This window comes from Pelodiscus sinensis, chromosome 10, assembly GCF_052426305.1.
Source record: "Pelodiscus sinensis isolate ZL-2025 chromosome 10, ASM5242630v1, whole genome shotgun sequence".
Taxonomy (NCBI): domain Eukaryota; kingdom Metazoa; phylum Chordata; order Testudines; family Trionychidae; genus Pelodiscus; species Pelodiscus sinensis.
The window spans coordinates 57,245,150-57,266,530 of NC_143061.1; the positions used below are offsets into that span (position 1 = coordinate 57,245,150).

The window sequence follows — 21,381 nt, forward strand, 5'->3', positions numbered from 1 at the left end:
TTTCTTCACTCAGCGCACAGTCAACCTGTGGAACTCCTTGCCAGAGGATGTGGTAAAGACTAGGACTTTAACAGGGTTCAAAAAAGAGCTAGATAGATTCATGGAGGTTAGGTCCATCAATGGCTATTAGCCAGGATAGGTAGGAATTAGGGTTGCCAGATGGTTGAAGCAAAAATATCGACCCCCCCCCCACAAGAAAAATGAGAAAAATTCTGTTGAAGGGGAAAAAAAGGGTGGGGAGACCAAAGTTGTTGAGAAAAGAAAAAAAAGGACTCCAAGGACTAATTAAGACAAAAAAAATGAAATAAAACAGTATGTCCCCTTTAAGAGTGAGTGCAGGGTTAGGAACAGCTGAGAGGTTTAGCACTAAGACCCAAGGGAAAGCATTGCTTCCCCTAGGTCTTTTGGCCAGCAGCCATGTTGTGCTGGCAGCCTTGGGGAATCAGGTAAGCATGGGTGCTGGGGTCGGGGGAGGCCAACCACTGAGTGTTTGTAGGGTTGCCAGGTGCCCAGAATTTTCGCCTCCTGGCCGGGGAAAAATTCCAAAAATACGGGACATTTTAGGTGTCCGGTATTCTCTGATTTTTTTTACCGGACTATCTGGGTGAATACCAGACACCCTTGTAGGAATGGTGTCCCTAGCCTCTGTTTGTCTGGAAATGGGTGACAGGAGAGAGATCACAAGAAGATTATCTGTTGAGTCCCCTCCCTCTGGGGCATCTGGTATTGTCACTATTAGCAGATAGGATACTGGGCTAGATGGACTTTTGATATGGCCATTTTTATGTTCTTACTACTTGTTTCCCCCTGCCCCAGCCCTTGTTCCTTCTACATATTTCTAGGGCTGATAGTTGCCATCTGTACCTTTCCTGGGGCTGGCACGGGTGGACACGAGGCAAAGGTCTTGGTTCCTAAAGAGCCGCATGATGTGCTCTTTGGGGAAGCGTGGAGCAGAGGTCTGCTAGGTAGGAAGTTGTTCTCTTTTCCGTTCTTCTGAGCACCTCCTACCTTTGGGAAAGCTGCTCCGAATAGGCTGGAGTTTGGAGTATCTCTCCAGGTTGTAATCCTTGAAGAGGACCCTCCAGAAGTCCTGGATGGAAGCTGAATCCTGGCCCAGAAGCCAGGTCAGCATGGCATGGAAGGCCTTGTGAGAGCCCTCCTGCTTCTTCAAACTCATTGTTTCCTTCAAGAACAAAAAGAGCAGCATAATCAAAGGTGCGGTTCCCAAAGGCAAATCTCCTGTTCCCAGCTGTGCTATACGCATGCTGTGCAATGCAGGCTTAGGGCAAAAAGGGAGCTATGGTACAGCATCTGGCATATCTCTCCCCCTCCCCCACATGCTGCCAGGGTGTGCATGAATGGATGCTTTAGTCAGCCATTAAAGGAAAACAGAAAGATCACAACCATGCAGTGGGGAGTTGGGGTAAGTTGTGCTATGTTTTGGGGGGAGGTAAGACCTAGGACGGAGATGACAATGAGGTTGTCACAATGTTTAACTAATAGCCTGAGATTGAGAAGTGTATTGCCTGGAGCTGACAACACAATCACATTATTACTGTAGCATAAGATGCAGGTGGTGATAAGTCATGAGGACACCAGGTGAAGCACAGAAAGAAACCAGGAGCCAATTGTAAATATAAAAACAATGGTCTTAAATTGAAGGGGCCATAAAAAGTACTTACAAAATTCCATGAGCAACCATCATATAAAATAACTATGGCCCTGCAAATCTGTGAGTATCTCCTTTATATCCATAAGTATCCGCATCTGAGGAGATGAATGTGGATCTCTGTAGCTTATTTTTGCAGATATGGATGCAGATAGAAAATTTTGTATTGGTGCAGAGCTCTCAAAATCTCTGTTCAGGGCAAAAGTGCATCTGACCAGTCCTAAATGTAATAACCAAGACCGAGCTTCTATAGCTAGAGATCAGCTTTATAGTGACTTGGCTTCACCCCTTTTGATTTAATCCAATCAGCTCCCTCTTCCTGCACAGGCTGTTTCCCCCTTTTTCTTTGTGTGTATGTCTTCCTGCCATTAAAACACTTTTCACTTTATTTATTCAAAACAAGAGAATATAGGGGCCCCTACCAAGAAACCATCCAAAACTAAACAAGCCACCAACAAGTATTTAATGTTCCCCTCTTTGGGGAGGAGAGAAGCGGCCAGACTGACTTCCTTGCCGTATCACCTGGGCAGAAAAGGGTGCTGGTAAGAATATAAATAGATGCATTTAATAGCTCCCTCTAATGATTGAAATGGAGTCCAGCAGCCACTTTCAAGAATTGTGAACTCTGCTGATTCCAGGGAAAACTCTCCCTGAGATACTGCCCCAAGGTAAGAGTCTCCAGTCTCCAACCTGAGGAGAGAGCAGCTGAAAAACAAGGTCAACTCTGCAGCATGCATCCTGCGGTTGTTTCTCCTTCTCCTTTTTAACCCTGACCCTTACATATAACTCACCATACAGTTTTACTCCCACTACAGTTCATATGTATCACTCAACAGGTCTACCTTTGAGTTTCCACACTATCTGCACTAGCTTGTGCCACTGCGATTGCCTTTGCTGGTGAGACTCCCAGCAAGCTGTGGGGCTGGGCAGGGAATCAGAGGGTCAGACACAAACCAAGAAAATACACTTGCTAGATCTGCAGTAGAATAGTTCATTTTCCGCATTCCTTTTCAAGAGTACAAACCTGGCGCTTCAGTCAAGCTTTTCAAAAGTGCCCAGTAGTTTAGGATGCTTAACTTGATGCCTAAAAGAACCTGACTTTCAGGCCGTGGGTACTCAGTGCTTTCAAAACTTCTGCCCCTTTAGGGTGATTCTCATTGGGCACCCGAAATTGCTAGCTAATTGAAAATCTTGGCTTATGCATACGCATATATGCATATACATGTGTATATAAATAGTGGTGCAAAATTACTGCACAGCCCTAAAGGAATGTAGCCATAACCCCAGAGATCTTAACATACAACACTCTCCTCCACCCTCCATCCTCAAAAATCACCGTCCTTTTTACAGCTCCCCACATATTGTAGATGCCCTTCTTTTAGCTTGACTGGTATCCATATTCAAGCTGCTGGCAGGGTTAGAACCCTCGAGGGCCAGGGAATGCAGCTCCCCCGTCATGGTGTGCAAGGCCTGTGCTTGCCTCACCTGGAACATCTCCTCTGTCACAACGTCATGATCAGCCAGTCCATGAAGCAATGGGAAAACGTCGTCCACTGCCATGGAGATCTCTGTGCGGTACAGCTTCAGCAGCTGCCGCAGACCCCCTTCTCCCCAGGGCCTGTCGGTGCTGGACATGCTGCAATGAATCCGTATTTGTGGCGGCTTCAGCTGGAGAGGAGGGTCTCCCCTATACACTAACACCACAGGGAGCAACTGGAAGTGCAGTAACTGGGGTGCCCGTGCTGTCTCTGCTCTTACGTTGTGCCCTGGTTCTGGGAAAGGCAGGGATTGAAACCAGGCAGTGTGCATCTTATCTATGACAGGACTTGCTATGTCAAGACATTTGCCAAAACTTCCCCTTTAATAGAAGCCTGTATGTCTTGTCAGGAATAGCCAACTCAGCTCTCAATCACTGGCGGAATATTGAGCGGAATCCAGGAGTCCTGTTAAGTTCAATTATCGCACTCACCCTCATATTAACATCACTTTGTATGAGTTTCTTCTCAGGTCTCGCCTCACTGACAGTTCCTCACCTGCCCCTGGGGCGAGACGCCACCAGACAGAATGCGCTATACTGGAAAGCACTGACTCTGTTCACACTGGCGAACAAGGCAGCAGGTATTCTCTGTTTTTGTGTAGATACAGGAAGGGAGTGTGCCAGACAAACATAAAGGTATTAGTAGCTAAGCATGGTGTCTGTGAAATCCATCCTTGGCCCTTTAGTATGCAACACTTCTTAGGCTCTTTATACAGTTTAATTTGTGGTTGGAGAAAAAAACAAAATCCCATTATCGAGGAATCAGTTGGGTATCAAGGATGAGCTTCTGAAGCTTGATTGGAGAAGGAAAGGTTTCTCTTATTAAACTCATTTGCCCAGTTTGATTTTATGAGAGTTTATCGGGGATTTTTTTTTCATCCCAGCTGCACTTAAACCCTACAGATTATTATAAATTGGTTCAAAACAAACTTGCTTGGTTAATTTAGCCACATATAAAAGTATGGTAAGTGCATTATCGGGTCCGCACTGCTAGCATGAAATGTTCACTCTTTGCAAACATTCTGTGCAGATTGCTGTGTGATTTAAAATTTTGCCACGGTTGATTCTTTCTAATCAGTATTCAGTAAGTAGGAATATGTCTGGCTCATTCAGCTCTGGTCACTACTGATTTCCAATTTTTGTAAGGTCTGGCTGCTGTTTATACCCGTTGAGTGGTCATATTTACAAAACGAAGACACACATTTGCAGGCTTGCTTAATTAGACTACATGTCAGCTTTTGAATAACTTTATTTATCCAGTGGCAGTACATTTTTTGGTAGTACCTGAAATTCTAACCCACTCATATTATCAGAATGGATAGGGTATTTTTCTTAGGGGCAGAATATTCAAAACTTTAAGCATCTGCCTAACTTTCCAACCAATTTGAAATCGAGTTATGCACATGTGTATATAGGGTTAGAACCTTAATTTTGAAATTATTAGTTTTTTAACATCTGTTGTTTGCACCCAACCTTCAGTTTTTGTTTTGCTAGTGAGACTCGAAACTTCAAATGTGATTGTTTCAGCCAGTGGTGAAAGTAATTTAAAATTTCTCATAGGTCCTGTCCTATTGCAACCCGGGTCCCTGCCTGCTCTTTCGATAGTTCAACACTGCTTTCCTTAGGAAATATAATTTCTTCCTACAGTGTTCATTAGTGGCAGCTAACTGCTTGCTGTAGGTAATTTTGACTCGAATATATTAATGTTGATGAGACAATTTCAGAGATTGCAGCTCATGCAAGGGAAAAGTAACCCAGATCTTTATATAGCAGTGATGCTCACAATGCGTCTCTTTGTTCTTGTGATTAACTAATAGTCACCTAAAAATTTATGGACTTTCCAGGGCACCTGATTATTTCATCTAGAAACTCTCCTGTGTAATTTTATCACTAGCAAATATCTCTTAGTGTTTGCTCCTGCTCTCAGTGAGGTAATTGGAGTTTTGCCAGTGACCTCAGTGAAGACTGGTCAGTCCTGTAATAGAGCTAGTTCTCTGTACACCCTACACTCTAATCCTGAGGTGATGGTAGAGAAATTCAGCCCTGAGTTGAAAATCTTAGCAGCCCATATTTGCTGAAATAAACTGTTAAAATGAGAGCAGTAGACTGACAATCTCAAGTAGCAACACAGTCTGGGATGAAAAAAAAAACATTGCTTACTTCAGTGCTCGGGACTATACCCCCATGTAAGTTGTAGAAAGCAGAGCAGTTCAGGGCTTAATTCCGTCACTTGTTTATAACTTCTCTTGCCCCTTTAACACTTGAAATCTGTTCCCTTACCAAAGTGTTTTGCTCTTCTTTCACCCCCAGCTCTTTCTCACACTTCCTTGGTATTCTAAGGCTGCTCATTATGGACATGCAGAGTTGTTGATCTCTTCTGAGGAGCACAAAATGTTCTAGGATGCAATTCAGTAACCTAAAGTTATAAAGTAAATGATCTTGTGGCTTTAAACACAACATTTTTGTCTCCCTACCTCACATCTGCTCAAATCTCTCTGCGCCCAGTCATTTTGGCTGAGGACTCAGTTGATGGTGTAAGTGTTCTCCATGCCACAAGGTTTCTGGAATAAGCTAGATCCCAGCTCCAGTCCTCTGTCAAAGGGCTTCTGGAAAAGGCCGTAGATGTTTACAGCAGCTCTCCTGATGTGTGCAATATGACAGTTGTATAGTAGCACCACTAGAGTTAAGGCTGCGCCCTGAGTTTTGTTTAAAGGTCACCCCTTCAAATTCCTCTAACATCACCGTTAGGGTTACCAGATGTTTCAAAAAAAGTCCCAGACACACTTGATCTCAGATGGGGGTGGGGACCGGCCGGGAGGGGAGTGGGGCTTGCCAGAAGGAGGTCGGGGGAGCAGGGCTGGCCAGAGGAGATCAGGGGGTGGGGGAGAACGGCTGGCAAGAAGCAGGGCTGGCTGGGAGGAGAGTGGGGGGAGTGGGGCTGGCTGGGGGAGATCAGGGGAAGGAACCAGCAGGAAGGAAGGAGGGCTGGCCAGGAGATGGTTGTGAGAAGCGGGGCTGGCTGGGGAGAGAACGGGCTGGCAGGGAGCAGGGCTGGCTGAAAGGGGGTCGGGGGGAGAACGGGGCGGGGGGGAAACAGCCAGCAGGGAGCGGGGCTGGCCCAGGCGCACGCAGATCCCGGGGTGCTGCCCATCCCGCACATGGTCCCAGCAGGGTACACAGGTGAGTCTGGCCCTGGAGATTCCATCCCGCCTCACCCCCACCCCTACCCCATTCCCCTCCTCTCTACTGTGTAGTTGCGTACTGCCTGGCTGGTAAACACGCTCACGTGGTGCGAGCATGTCTACCAGCCAGGCAGTATGTACTGATACTCGTAATAATAATAAAACTTATTTAATTAGAAAATTCCGGATGTTTATATGTCCGGTATTTTCTCAATTAGTTTCCTGGAAAGAAAGCTCAAATACCAGACTGTTCATCTGGCAACCTTAATCACCGTTCAGTTAGATTGCTTCGTAAATTCGTGTCCTAGGAGAGCGCAGGGCCTAGGCTTCAGGCCCCAGTTTTGGGATCATTTGAGGGAGGAGGTTGCAGCAATATAGCAATTTTTTCAGTTTCTAGGTAAGTGTGTCGGTTCTAGCTGAGTGTCAGTTACAGACCATCCTTTCTCCCAGGAGGAGGTAGTACAGAATGGTAGTTTCCACCAGGAGGGGAGATCTGAGAGGATTGCAAGGGGTCAGTAATGTAGTTGTTACCCATAGCTTTGATTATGCCAGTGGCTAAGGGGAGGGGTATCAGCACCAGGGGTTCCCAAACTTTTTGACACGGGGACCAGTAAATCCATTCACGAGCTTTTGAAGGACCGGTAACATTCATTTGCATATTTGCATATTCATTAAGCAAATAATGAATATTCAAATAAGTTGTTTCTGGTCCTCCCAAAGCCCCCAGTGCCAACATTAGCAAAGCTTTTGATACAGTCACCCTGTGACGGGGCGAAGCAGCCCCGCACTGAACCCGCAGGGCCCAGCCAGGGTTACCTGGCTGCAGAGGCCCCTCCCCCACAGCCCTACCGAGCATGCCTGGGCTGTAGCTGTGCTATAAAAGCCTGGGGAAGGACTCAGTCTGGGGAGACAGCTGGAGGAGAAGGACCGGTGAAGGGAGCTCCCACTCAGCTGTTGCCAGGGTCTCCAGGAGAGGCTGGAAGGGGCGTGGAGGCGAGTTGGTGCAACCCAGGGACTGCCTGCCGAGGGGATGCCAGCCCGGAGCTCGCAGCAAGCTGGGCAAGTCCAGGGGAAGGAACCCTGGGGATCCAGGTAGGAAGCGGCCCAGGGCAGGAGCAGGAGCCGCCTCTCCCGCCCAGAGAACCTCGGCGCGTTTCGGCCGGATTGCCCCGCCGAGGGAGTGACCCACTACCCAGTCGCTCGCAGGGCCCTGGGCTGGGACCCGGTGGAGTAGGGTGGGTCTGGGTCCCCCTACCTGGGGTGCGTCCCCGCTACAACCCTGAACTACAATGTGGACTCAGGCTGGAGGACCTGGGCCTTGCTTAAAGGGCCAGCTATGGGCTGCATTGTGACTGTGTTGGGGGGACTCAGGCTGGAGGGCCTGGGCCTCGCTTAAAGGGCCAGCTATGGGCTGCATTGTGACTGTGTTGGGGGAACTCAGGCCGGAGGGCCTGGGCCTCGCTTAAAGGGCCAGCTATAGGCTGCATTGTGACTGTGTTGGGGGAACTCAGGCTGGAGGGCCTGGGCCTCGCTTAAAGGGCCAGCTATGGGCTGCATTGTGACTGTGTTGGGGGAACTCAGGCCGGAGGGCCTGGGCCTCGCTTAAAGGGCCAGCTATAGGCTGCATTGTGACTGTGTTGGGGGGACTCAGGCTGGAGGGCCTGGGCCTCGCTTAAAGGGCCAGCTATGGGCTGCATTGTGACTGTGTTGGGGGAACTCAGGCCGGAGGGCCTGGGCCTCGCTTAAAGGGCCAGCTATAGGCTGCATTGTGACTGTGTTGGGGGAACTCAGGCTGGAGGGCCTGGGCCTCGCTTAAAGGGCCAGCTATGGGCTGCATTGTGACTGTGTTGGGGGAACTCAGGCCGGAGGGCCTGGGCCTCGCTTAAAGGGCCAGCTATAGGCTGCATTGTGACTGTGTTGGGGGAACTCAGGCCGGAGGGCCTGGGCCTCGCTTAAAGGGCCAGCTATAGGCTGCATTGTGACTGTGTTGGGGGGACTCAGGCCGGAGGGCCTGGGCCTCGCTTAAAGGGCCAGCTATAGGCTGCATTGTGACTGTGTTGGGGGGACTCAGGCTGGAGGGCCTGGGCCTCGCTTAAAGGGCCAGCTATGGGCTGCATTGTGACTGTGTTGGGGGGACTCAGGCTGGAGGGCCTGGGCCTCGCTTAAAGGGCCAGCTATAGGCTGCATTGTGACTGTGTTGGGGGAACTCAGGCTGGAGGGCCTGGGCCTCGCTTAAAGGGCCAGCTATGGGCTGCATTGTGACTGTGTTGGGGGGACTCAGGCTGGAGGGCCTGGGCCTCGCTTAAAGGGCCAGCTATAGGCTGCATTGTGACTGTGTTGGGGGGACTCAGGCTGGAGGGCCTTGGCCTTGCTTAAAGGGCCAGCTATAGGCTGCATTGTGACTGTGTTGGGGGGACTCAGGCTGGAGGGCCTGGGCCTCGCTTAAAGGGCCAGCTATAGGCTGCATTGTGACTGTGTTGGGGGAACTCAGGCTGGAGGGCCTTGGCCTCGCTTAAAGGGCCAGCTATAGGCTGCATTGTGACTGTGTTGGGGGAACTCAGGCTGGAGGGCCTTGGCCTCGCTTAAAGGGCCAGCTATAGGCTGCATTGTGACTGTGTTGGGGGAACTCAGGCCGGAGGGCCTGGGCCTCGCTTAAAGGGCCAGCTATAGGCTGCATTGTGACTGTGTTGGGGGAACTCAGGCCGGAGGGCCTTGGCCTTGCTTAAAGGGCCAGCTATAGGCTGCATTGTGACTGTGTTGGGGGGACTCAGGCTGGAGGGCCTGGGCCTCGCTTAAAGGGCCAGCTATAGGCTGCATTGTGACTGTGTTGTGGACTCAGGCTGGAGGGCCTGGGCCTCGCTTAAAGGGCCAGCTATAGGCTGCATTGTGACTGTGTTGGGGGAACTCAGGCTGGAGGGCCTTGGCCTTGCTTAAAGGGCCAGCTATAGGCTACATTGTGGACTCGGGCCTGGGAGCCTTGGACTTAAGAGGGCAGGCGGTAGGTGCCTGCCACACACCCACAATATTCTTGCCAGCAAGTTAAGGGAATATGGATGGATAAACGGACTGCAAGATGGATAGAAAGCTGGCTAGATCAGGGTTTCCCAAACTTTTTACTTTAATTGGAACCCATTTTTTTTTCAGTACTGTTTTTTGCAGCTCAAAAATATAAACACATATAAAAAAAGAATGAAAAATGAATAAATTTTCAGTGTTTCACCCGGCTGCATTCTCCGCCCAACCTGGGCCAGGGCTTGGGGGACCCGGTGCCACATGAGCACTCCAGGTGGCGGGAGCAGGAGCAGATTGGGGTAGGGTATCTGGTTAGGAGGAAAGGTGCAAGGAAGGGTAGGGTTGCCAAGTGTCCGGTTTTGTACCAGACAGTCCGATATTTGAGGGTTTTGTCCAGGAAAGAAATTGAGAAATTACCAGACATAGAAAATGCCTGGTATTTTCTAATTAGGTACGTTTTATTATAATTAGGTATATCAGTCCTTAGCTGCGAACTGCCTGGCTGGTAGATGTGCTCACACTGTCTGAGCGTGTCTACCTGCTAGGCAGTTCGCAACTACTAGAGGGAGGGTACGTGGGGGAGGGGGGAGGCAAAATGGAATCCCTGGCCAGACTCACTCGTCTGCCAGGGTCTGCAGGGTCTGCATGTGCCCAGGTCAGTCCCGCTCTCCCCCCCACCCCGTCCTCCCGATCTCCCCAGTCCAGCCCTGCTTCCAGTGGCCGATTCCCCCCGCCCCCCACCAATCTCCCCCAAACAGCCCCGCTGCCCCTGTCCAGCTCTGCTTCCGGCAGCTGGTTCTCCCGTTCTCCTCCTCCCGATCTCCTCCAGCCAGCCCCCTGGCTCCTGTCCAGCCCTGGTTCCGTGCGCCCCCCCCCCCCCCATCTCCTCGGGACAGCCCCGCTTCCTCCAGCCCTGTTTTCTCTGGCTGCCTGCTCAAATCTCCGCGGGACAGCCCTGCTGCCCCCAGCCCTGCTTTCACCGGCTGGCTGCCTGCCTGCCTGAATCTCCGCAGGACAGCCCCGCTGCCCCCAGCCCTGCTTTCACCGGCTGCCCGCCTGAATCTCCACAGGACAGCCCCGCTGCCCCCAGCCCTGCTTTCACCGGCTGCCTGCCCGCCTGAATCTCCGCAGGACAGCCCCGCTGCCCCCAGCCCTGCTTTCACCGGCTGCCTGCCCGCCTGAATCTCCGCAGGACAGCCCCGCTGCCCCCAGCCCTGCTTTCACCGGCTGGCTGCCTGCCTGAATCTCCGCAGGACAGCCCCATTGCCCCCAGCCCTGCTTTCACCGGCTGGCTGCCTGCCTGAATCTCCGCAGGACAGCCCCATTGCCCCCAGCCCTGCTTTCACCGGCTGCCTGCCCGCCTGAATCTCCACAGGACAGCCCCGCTGCCCCCAGCCCTGCTTTCACCGGCTGCCTGCCCGCCTGAATCTCCACAGGACAGCCCCGCTGCCCCCAGCCCTGCTTTCACCGGCTGCCTGCCCGCCTGAATCTCCGCAGGACAGCCCCGCTGCCCCCAGCCCTGCTTTCACCGGCTGCCTGCCCGCCTGAATCTCCGCAGGACAGCCCTGCTGCCCCCAGCCCTGCTTTCACCGGCTGCCTGCCTGCCTGAATCTCCGCAGGACAGCCCCGCTGCCCCCAGCCCTGCTTTCACCGGCTGCCTGCCCGCCTGAATCTCCGCAGGACAGCCCCGCTGCCCCCAGCCCTGCTTTCACCGGCTGCCTGCCCGCCTGAATCTCCACAGGACAGCCCCGCTGCCCCCAGCCCTGCTTTCACCGGCTGCCTGCCTGCCTGAATCTCCGCAGGACAGCCCCGCTGCCCCCAGCCCTGCTTTCACCGGCTGCCTGTCTGCCTGAATCTCCACAGGACAGCCCCGCTGCCCCCAGCCCTGCTTTCACTGGCTGCCCGCCCACCTGCCCGGATCTCCATCGGACAGCCCCATTGCCCCCACCCTTGCTTCTGCCGGCCACCCGCCCGCCTGTTCTGATCGCTGCGGGACAGCCCCGCTGCCCCCAACCCTGCTTCCTGGTGGCCAGTTCTCCCCCCCCCTCCAGCCTGCCCCACTCTGCTCCCCTCCCAGCGGCCACGCTGAGGCCCGGTTGGGAAATGCTGGTCAGCACTCAGTCCCCACTCATTGTACTCATGACCCCAGAATTCCTCACTCATCTTGCTCATTTTCTTAGGGTTTCTTATAGTTTTAATACACATTATGTATTTCTGGGCCAGATGTGGTAATGAAAATATTTATGATGTTAAAAGTGCTTAGCATGCAATTGATTTAACATCAATGAGTCCCCAGTTTGCTTGTCAGCAAGAGCCACAGTCCTCACATGAGAAGTCCCACTGATTTTAAGAGGATTACTTTGGTGAAATTCCCAAGGACGAGAGAGGATCACTGGTTGGCCTCACCATCCCTCTTCAGTAAAAGCAGAGGCTCTGCCTGTGTCTGGAAACCCACTGTCTCCCTCTGCTCTTGCAGCTCTCTCTGCTCTTCTTCCCCATAAAGGCACCGTATAACTTTGCAGAGAGTCCATTGCCATCCATCCTGTTTCCTTGCACATTTAACTCTTTTTGTTCTCCCTCAATCCTGCCTGCCCCGATACAGTTTGAATTCCGTTTTGCTCTGGCTGGGGAAGGGGAGCAGAGAGCTGTCCTGTCAGCCTCTTTGCCTACTATGAAGGTCCAAGGGACCCAGCTAATGTTCCCTCTAATCTTTTCCATCCATGTGCAGAATAAATTTTATGTGCACGGAGGCGTGTGTGAATATGCACCACCAGTAGAAACAAAAAACCCGTCTGTGGGCAGTCTGCTAATCAGCTGAGCAGCACTGGAATGTTTCCTGAGCTGCTGCATAAGCAAGCAACTTACAGGGAACACTTGACCTGGCCTTTAGGGCCTTGCCCAGCATCTGCTACTCATGTTGTGTCACACTTCCAGCCTCCACTACACGTGTCCTTCGCTGCTTCACTGCTGTTGTGATGCTAAGTCAGACAGTCTGCCTCCCCAAGAGCCAACAAAGCAGAGAGGATACAGTCAGTGAGACTAGCCAGCTTAGGAGGTGTATACAGTTTCATTTAGTATCCCCTTTCCCCAAGACAGACCCTGTAACTCTGCACCAATTTCATTATCTACCCTACCCATCCACAACTCTACACCCATTTCACTATCTATCCCCCCGACCAACAGCTCTGCACCCATTTCATTATCTATCCCCCCTGACCAACAGCTCTGCACCCATTTCACTATCTATCCCCCCTGACCAACAGCTCTGCACCCATTTCATTATCTATCCCACCTCACTGCACCCATTTCACTATCTATCCCCCCGACCAACAGCTCTGCACCCATTTCATTATCTATCCCCCCTGACCAACAGCTCTGCACCCATTTCATTATCTATCCCACCTCACTGCACCCATTTCACTATCCCCCCTGACCAACAGCTCTGCACCCATTTCATTATCTATCCCACCTCACTGCACCCATTTCACTATCCCCCCTGACCAACAGCTCTGCACCCATTTCATTATCTATCCCACCTCACTGCACCCATTTATTTCACTCTCACCCAACAGCTGTGCACCCATTTCACTATCTAGCCAACCTCACTGCACCCATTTCATCATGTCCCCCACAGTTCTGCACCCATTTCATCATCTGTCCCCCACTGTTCTGCACCCACTTCATTATCTATCCCATCTCACCCCTAGTTCTGCACCCATTTCAGTATTCGTCCCTCCTCACCCACATACCCACAACTCTGCACCCATTTCATTATCTCTCCCCCTTACTGCACCCATTTCAATATCTATCCCTGCAGCTCTGCACCCATCTCACTATCAGTCCCACCTCACCCACAGCTTTGCACCTATTTTACTATCTATCCCACCTTACTGCACCCATTTCATCATGTCCCACTTCACCCCTAGCTCTGCACCCATTTCACTATCTGTCCCACCTCACCCACAGCTCTGCACCCATTTCAGTAGCTACTCTCCCCACTCGTAGCTCTATCTACACTCATTTCTTATCTACTGTACCTCGCTCACAGACCATTCATTCATTCTCTCACCCACAGGCACTGTCCAGAGCTAGGTCAGTATTCCCACCCCACCACCTTTAAAAGTAGTTCTCTCCAGTTGAGTGTCTGGACATCTGGCAGTACCTTTCTATTCTTTGTTCTATCGTGGTGTATGTTTGCCTACCTAGGTAATAAATTTACGTTAAAGTTGTAGTATGTTGTCCCGGCAGTGCATTTTGGGATCCTAATTCTGATGACAAACTCTCCAGAATAATCAGTGTGGAGGCTGACTCCTCACAGACCACTACATTTTGAATCTGGAGAGATGAACAGAGTAAGCGACAAACTAGCAAAGAAATGGGAGGTCTTGATGTCTCCAAATTAAGAATGGATGCCTTTCTGGAAGATAGGCCATAGTCACATTATTGGACTCTGTGCAAGGGTCACTGGATGAAATTTAATGGCCTGTGATTTATAAGGCATTAGATTAGATCAGGGGTCTCAAACTCATGGCACATCTTCAGGCTGGATTGCAAATATGCTGCAGCCTGTAGATGGCCCACGGGCCGTGAGTTTGAGCCCCCTGGTCTAGATGGTCTGATGGCACCTTCTCGCCCACAAACTATAAACATTATCGAAGCACTATAAAAGTGTTTGTTCCGAGACTGGCCACATTTGGTCCTGGTCCAGTGCTCAAGCAGTGCTGCTGATCTGAGTGCCCAATGGTGGATTTAAGGTTTACTATATCTCAGGTCTTGAAGGCCAGAAGTTTAAGTTAAGGATGTTAAATTGCTGTTATCTGGATAATCATGTAGTCGATATTTGTATCGACTACACAATTAGTTGATAAAGGGCTTCTCTGCAGAGCTGTAGTGGAGGTAGCTCCCAGAGCCAGCTGGAACTGGATCTGAGAATCCTGGCTCGCACTGGCTCCAGGAGCCACCCATGCTGCAGCTCTGCACTTTAAATGTTGTAAAAGCTGCAGGGCCCTTACGTTTAAAATGAAGAGGTGCAGTGTTCCGGATGAGCACAAGCCAGGACTGCTCGGTCCCAGCTTGTGCCAAATCCAGCAGCTTCTGTTCGTGGTGACAGCAGCCCCGGCCACCGAGAACAGGGGCTGCTTGGCAGCAGTAGCCCCTGTTCATGGCAAGCCTCAGCCTGCCTCAGGCAGAGACTGCTTCCCAGGAGCCTTCCCCATTTCTCCCTCCCTCGAGGGGGCAGGCAGCACCACAGAGGTAGTGCTGGGGGCACCGGCTCCTGTTTGCCCCCTCCTTGTGGCCTCTCATACAGAGGAAGCTGGGTATTCCACTTGACTACCCAATAAGCTTATACTTATCAGGTATTGAACAGTCAACCACTTACTATCATCCCTAATTTAAATGAGGCATGCAAATAATTAATTTTTAAATTTTAATGAAAAAAAGTAGAACTATGTTTACTGCACTGAGTTTGGTTAATATTTTGGAATAAATCCTCAAGGGACCTTAGCAGTTATTTATGTGAAAATTAACTGAGTAACCAATAGAGATTAAGTAGTTTATTAAGAAAGGCAGACAGCTGCATCCTTTGAGAGACATAATGTAGATACATATACTTGAGCTTGAGACACAAGGCCATTGCCTCCTACACAGTACCAGCAACTTTTCATTATTCCATGTAAATTTGAAATGTAACATTAATACTAATTTAAGTAGGTACCCGATAGGAGTGGGATTTCAAAGCAGTTCCTGAACAAAGATAATTAGCAATTTTACTATTAGTCCCCATTAACAGATGCTGGACTCACAGAACTAACAGGAACTAACTATGTCAGCACGAGTGTCCCAGCTGCTGGCCCCAGGGTTCTGGATGCCAGTTCCTCTGCTGCCACCCAGGGTCGTGGCTGTCGGCCCTTTACCAGGGGCTCTGATGGCAGCCTATATCCCAGCTCCCAGCCCCTGTTGCCACTCAGCGTTTCAGCCTGGGAAAGTGAGAATAGACAAAATCCCTCCCCTTACACTTCTTCTTTGCCTTCTCCCCCAGCTGTGCCCTATCCCTGCTCCCCTCCTGGAGCTTGAATTCCTGGAGCTGATTCATGGCACTTGGGAAGAATAGGTGAGCAGGGAGCTGCCAGCATGCAAGAGATGTAGGACAGGACGAGCAGGCGAAGAGCTTGTGCCAGTGGGTGCTCCAGTCTGCACCATTTTTTCCTGTGTGTGCTCCAGCTTTGAAGCACCCATCAAGTCAGCATCTATGTGCCACACTGCCGATGTTGCCGGACTAGAGAGGTTCAACCAGTACTGATTTCAGCATCTATCTTTCTGCAGCTGCATGTGTCCCTATCTGTGTGTGTGCACTGGCAGAGGGTCTTGCTCAGCAGGTCCAGCTGGAAGTACAGGTGCACTAGGTATAGCAGGTGGCAACTCATCCCACACCCTTCTGGAGTTTAATGCCCCTGCTTCTATATAACATTTGAGACCCATACATTTGGAGGGCTATTTTCCTCCTTTACATCCTAAGAGGATAGAGCAACTGATTATCAAACCCTTCCTCTGACAGTGCTAATGCAATATGTAACCCCCACCATTTCTCTCTTTAATCTTCAATGTAGATAAAATATTAGTGCTTTATAGGGTCTTGTTTAAGCTTCATACATTCCAGAGTACAAATTTAACTCTGAATCAGGGAACTACAAGAATATTTTAAATCAATGTTTTGTTACTACAGTATGTAGAATCATAAATTCATCACAATTTTTACACTGTAAAAACCATGGAAGTCCATAATGTCTGTCTTTTCAAACAAGGCAGCACTTTTTTAGTAAAATTAGTCTCCAAAACTGTAGAGTCCTTCTCAGGGAGCAGGTGCTGCAAACTTAAACAGTAAGCTCCCCAAAGTGACTGGTTCTAAGAGGTGCTCAACATCCCCAAGTCCCAGTGAATTTAATGGGAGTTGTAACTGCTGAGCATCTGCACTTTAAAACAGCTCTTCAACACTATTAACCTACTACTGGTGGAGCTACAATAGTGGGAGATTTCCTAAAAAAGTCTAGGTTTTAGAGCCTTTGATTTAGACACTTGTACTGCTCCATAACCTTGATCATATAATAACTTTTTTCCTTTGGATTTAAATCTTTTACAGCTTCTGCCAATCTCATTACTTCAGTGCTGTTGCCTCCAATGTTTCTGAATGCTGTTAGAATATCTACATCAGTGACTTCCAAATGATCATAGTATTTCAAGATCTTTTAAAACATGTTGTTGCTAACTTTTATTAGCGGAGGCTGATGTGCACTAGCAGTTTTCAAACTTGTCAACAGTCTCATAAAACCCAGGCCTAACTTTCCTGATGCTCATGCATATATGTTGACATTCAACAGGCACAGTATGACCAGCTGATGATGGTGAGCTAGCAGTCCATGCAGAACACTGACGCTTTCTTTTCCCCTTAAATGAAAAATCTTTAACACCTTCCTCATCCTCCTCTTCTACAACATAGGATTCATTTACACTCAGACCTTCATCTGACTTACTAGTTTTGTAAGTCTCTTCTTTGACTCCTCTTGCTGCTTTTTCTTCATTTTTTTTCACATGTTCCAGGCACCGTACTTTTCTATTTTCCATCATCTTAATTTCTTTTTTGTCTATGAAATCTTTATGGTACATTTTTCTTTCGCTTCTTTGGTCTTCAAGAAATTTCCACTCAGTCTCTGTCATTTTTATACCACTATATTGTTCCAGCTCATTTCTTATCACTGTGTCTGTACAAAATATGTCAAAGAGCTGTTCTGTCCGCCTGTTGAATAGATCTGCTTTCTCTGTAAATGACTGATTTTGTCTTTGCTTCCTGGTTTGATGGAGTTTTGTGAATTCCTCATATATTTTGAGAATATTCTTCTTTATATGTTTTGTTGCTATGGTATGTAAGTTGCAAAACAACCAGTGTTTCTGCAGAAGTTCAGCAAGTAATTGGGCTGCATCTTCTTTTGACCTTTGTGCTTGCCCAGCTCTTTTGGGCTGCAACAGATACAACATGTTTTGAATAACATCCTTATTTGTAGGCAGCATTCCTTGAGAAAATTCTGATGACTCTATATAGTCAACATTTCCTAGAGTTTTCTTTGCTTTAGCCCCCGTATCCAATGGCTCCATCACTACTTTCTTATCCTCTTGTAATTTTAACAACCTGAAAATAAGATGAAACTCAAAATTAGATAAATGACATTTCTGCAGCAAGAACAAACATCGGAACAAGCTGGGGGAGGGTGGAGATGTTCTAAAACATAGTGTACACACATGCTGGGTAATCTCTTAGATCAGTCCATCCAGATGTCTACACTAAAATATTTATACAGATCATCGGGACATTTAACATTGCATAAAAAAGCTTATTTGGTTAGTTTTACCATTTCTTGGACTGAATTTCCTAAACTATAGCTCTTCCATATTACAAAAGCTCAACTCATTGTTTCAACTTCTGAAGCACAGAGTGGCTATACAATATACACTCTGAAAAAGTCAAAGCTTTACCTTGCATTCACACTTAAACGGATGCACGTGTAATGGATGTGCCATTATCTCAAAGGCCCATCCCTCACTCTTATTCTTTTAAAATGCATCCTGGCGACATCATCCAACAGCTACCCCTAAAGTATCCAATCCCCATTTGCACCACAATATACCCCCAGGATATGGCCCTGAACACCCTCAATTGACAGTATTTAATCTTTTGCAAAAATTATTAATCATTGTAAAAAGGTGCTGTTGCTCCAAAGCAGAGCCCTAATGAGATATAGTTGGGCACTTTTTCTTTGGCCCTGCTGGAGCCCAAATGAGGAAAAAGATGGTGTCAATCAGCATTATTTGGTTCATCAACTATAAGTCATGATTTGGCACCTGTACTTATAGCTGGGGAGCCAGTTAGCTCAGTCTGGGACACCTGGTGGCCAGGACTTGGGGATTTCAAAGATGAGGATTAACTGAGTGGGTCATGGGCAGAGGGTAACATTTAACAGGAGACTGCATACTCTGGAGGTCATTGCTAGGAGGAGGGAAATTGGCCAGAAATTCATGCTTGGGGTTGTTAGCTTAGACCAGCGTTTCCCAATTTTATTTGGCCATAGAATCCTTTCAGCTTAAAAGAATTTCAAGCAACCTTCAGGATTGCCAGGGTAAAGTTTATCAAGCAAACAAAGCCACCAATGGGGAAACACTGGCTTAGACTGTATCTCCGCAGAGCCCGTTAGTGAGCGTGGGCCGCCTGAAGGAAGCGCTCACAGGCAGGCAGGCAGCGCTGGGGACTCGCAGCAGACCAGGGCGCTTCGCCGACTGCCCGTGCTGCCAATGGTGACCGCGTCGGTCTCCGTCTCCCCCCGTGAGCGCAGGCAGCGCGCGAGCTGCTACCCGGCTGCCTGGAGCGCTCTGCAGCCTCCGCCGCCCCCCTGGCCGCAGCCCGGCTCGGGACCCCTGGCAACTGCCGCGCGCGCCAGGCTGGCCCCGGCCTCAGCCCCCCCGCAGTGCCCAGGGCGTCACAGCCCCCGACCCATCCCAACGGGTCTCCCCGCCCTCTTCGCGAGGGCTCTGCGCGGCCAGGGAGAGGGCCGCAGCCAGAGTAGATTACCTCCGCCATCTTGGAAACGGGCGCCGCGAGCCCACGCCCTTCCGGGAGTTGTGTCTTCCAGCAGCCTCTCTATAGCCTAAACCGGAAATGCTACTCTCGCTCCGCCCCCCGTGACCTCGATGGTGTCTGCCTCGCCTGTCTTTCCGCCCGATTCTATCGCCGGGGTGGGTCGGCCTCCCGAAGCTGGGCCACGTGCCCCGCCCCCTCGGTGCGCAGGTGGGACAGACCTGGCCGTAGGCGACGGGTGAGCGCGAGGCAGCCAGGCCCCGCGCGGAGCTGATTGGCTGGCGCGCGGGTGTTAACGGTCGGTCTGCGTGAGGCTGGGCCCTGGGCGGCGGGTCCCTCTGGCCCCAGTGCTCCGCCTGTTTGACGGGGCTAGACCGGCCGCTTCCCACTAAATCCGCTGCGTTGGCGGGAAGCTTGCAGCTGCCTGCCTGGCCGCCTGAATTCCACAGCGCACGGCCGGTCTCTGTAAGAGTGTCGGTGCTTTGGCGGGAAGCTTGCAGCTGTCTGCCTGGCCGCCTGAATTCCACAGCGCACGGCCGGTCCGTGTAAGAGTGTCGGCACGTTGGCGGGAAGCTTGCAGCTGTCTGCCTGGCCGCCTGAATTCCACAGCGCACGGCCGGTCTCTCTAAGAGTGTCGGTGCTTTGGCGGGAAGCTTGCAGCTGTCTGCCTGGCCGCCTGAATTCCACAACGCACGGCCGGTCTCTGTAAGAGTGTCGGTGCTTTGGCGGGAAGCTTGCAGCTGTCTGCCTGGCCGCCTGAATTCCACAACGCACGGCCGGTCCGTGTAAGAGTGTCGGTGCTTTGGCGGGAAGCTTGCAGCTGTCTGCCTGGCCGCCTGAATTCCACAGCGCACGGCCGGTCCCTGTAAGAGTGTCGGTGCGTTGGCGGGAAGCTTGCAGCTGTCTGCCTGGCCGCCTGAATTCCACAATGCACGGCCGGTCCCTGTAAGAGTGTCGGTGCTTTGGCGGGAAGCTTGCAGCTGCCTGCCTGGCCGCCTGAATTCCACAGCGCACGGCCGGTCCCTGTAAGAGTGTCGGTGCTTTGGCGGGAAGCTTGCAGCTGTCTGCCTGGCCGCCTGAATTCCACAGCGCACGGCCGGTCTCTGTAAGAGTGTCGGTGCTTTGGCGGGAAGCTTGCAGCTGCCTGCCTGGCCGCCTGAATTCCACAGCGCACGGCCGGTCTCTGTAAGAGTGTCGGTGCTTTGGCGGGAAGCTTGCAGCTGCCTGCCTGGCCGCCTGAATTCCACAGCGCACGGCCGGACTCTGTAAGAGTGTCGGTGCTTTGGCGGGAAGCTTCCAGCTGTCTGCCTGGCCGCCTGAATTCCACAGCGCACGGCCGGTCTCTGTAAGAGTGTCGGTGCTTTGGCGGGAAGCTTCCAGCTGTCTGCCTGGCCGCCTGAATTCCACAGCGCACGGCCGGTCTCTGTAAGAGTGTCGGTGCTTTGGCGGGAAGCTTGCAGCTGTCTGCCTGGCCGCCTGAATTCCACAGCGCACGGCCGGTCTCTGTAAGAGTGTCGGTGCTTTGGCGGGAAGCTTGCAGCTGTCTGCCTGGCCGCCTGAATTCCACAGCGCACGGCCGGACTCTGTAAGAGTGTCGGTGCTTTGGCGGGAAGCTTCCAGCTGTCTGCCTGGCCGCCTGAATTCCACAGCGCACGGCCGGTCTCTGTAAGAGTGTCGGTGCTTTGGCGGGAAGCTTCCAGCTGTCTGCCTGGCCGCCTGAATTCCACAGCGCACGGCCGGTCTCTGTAAGAGTGTCGGTGCTTTGGCGGGAAGCTTGCAGCTGTCTGCCTGGCCGCCTGAATTCCACAGCGCACGGCCGGTCTCTGTAAGAGTGTCGGTGCTTTGGCGGGAAGCTTGCAGCTGCCTGCCTGGCCGCCTGAATTCCACAGCGCACGGCCGGTCCCTGTAAGAGTGTCGGTGCTTTGGCGGGAAGCTTGCAGCTGCCTGCCTGGCCGCCTGAATTCCACAGCGCACGGCCGGTCTCTGTAAGAGTGTCGGTGCTTTGGCGGGAAGCTTGCAGCTGCCTGCCTGGCCGCCTGAATTCCACAGCGCACGGCCGGACTCTGTAAGAGTGTCGGTGCTTTGGCGGGAAGCTTCCAGCTGTCTGCCTGGCCGCCTGAATTCCACAGCGCACGGCCGGTCTCTGTAAGAGTGTCGGTGCTTTGGCGGGAAGCTTCCAGCTGTCTGCCTGGCCGCCTGAATTCCACAGCGCACGGCCGGTCTCTGTAAGAGTGTCGGTGCTTTGGCGGGAAGCTTCCAGCTGTCTGCCTGGCCGCCTGAATTCCACAGCGCACGGCCGGTCTCTGTAAGAGTGTCGGTGCTTTGGCGGGAAGCTTGCAGCTGTCTGCCTGGCCGTCTG

At 51.2% G+C, this 21,381-nt stretch overlaps 3 protein-coding genes across 4 annotated transcripts in view; 1 reads left to right on the forward strand and 2 right to left on the reverse strand.

Annotated features, from left to right (window-relative positions):
- AIRE (autoimmune regulator) overlaps window positions 1-3,334 on the reverse strand; it is a 28,707-nt gene extending 25,373 nt beyond the window's left edge. Inside the window, exons 1-2 of the mRNA XM_089781000.1 lie at window positions 3,155-3,334; window positions 1,009-1,183 (exon numbers count right to left, since the gene is read on the reverse strand). Coding sequence (XP_089637126.1) covers window positions 1,009-1,183; window positions 3,155-3,304 — 325 coding nt within the window. The 5' untranslated portion in view covers window positions 3,305-3,334. The remainder of the gene's footprint in view (window positions 1-1,008; window positions 1,184-3,154) is intronic.
- An 11,606-nt stretch (window positions 3,335-14,940) lies between these two features.
- On the reverse strand, window positions 14,941-19,146 carry LOC102449010 (uncharacterized). 2 transcript variants are annotated; one of them, XM_075917852.2, is made up of 2 exons: window positions 19,017-19,146; window positions 14,941-17,582 (listed from the first exon to the last, which is right to left on the reverse strand). In XM_075917852.2, exon 2 carries the CDS (start codon window positions 17,546-17,548, stop codon window positions 16,691-16,693), a length of 858 nt encoding a protein of 285 aa, XP_075773967.2. In that variant the 5' UTR covers window positions 17,549-17,582; window positions 19,017-19,146; the 3' UTR covers window positions 14,941-16,690. The 2 variants fall into 2 exon arrangements, with proteins under 2 accessions (XP_075773967.2, XP_089637110.1); XM_089780984.1 differs by lacking the exon at window positions 19,017-19,146 and adding an exon at window positions 18,674-18,845.
- Window positions 19,133-21,381, forward strand: part of SCLY (selenocysteine lyase) — a 64,812-nt gene continuing 62,563 nt past the window's right edge. Inside the window, exon 1 of the mRNA XM_089781001.1 lies at window positions 19,133-19,260. Within this exon, the coding sequence (XP_089637127.1) occupies window positions 19,136-19,260 (125 nt within the window). The 5' untranslated portion in view covers window positions 19,133-19,135. The remainder of the gene's footprint in view (window positions 19,261-21,381) is intronic.

Bases quoted from the DNA above. Each gene is read 5' to 3' on its own strand.
- LOC102449010 (XM_075917852.2), bottom strand. From the start codon at position 17,548: ATGGAGCCATTGGATACGGGGGCTAAAGCAAAGAAAACTCTAGGAAAT.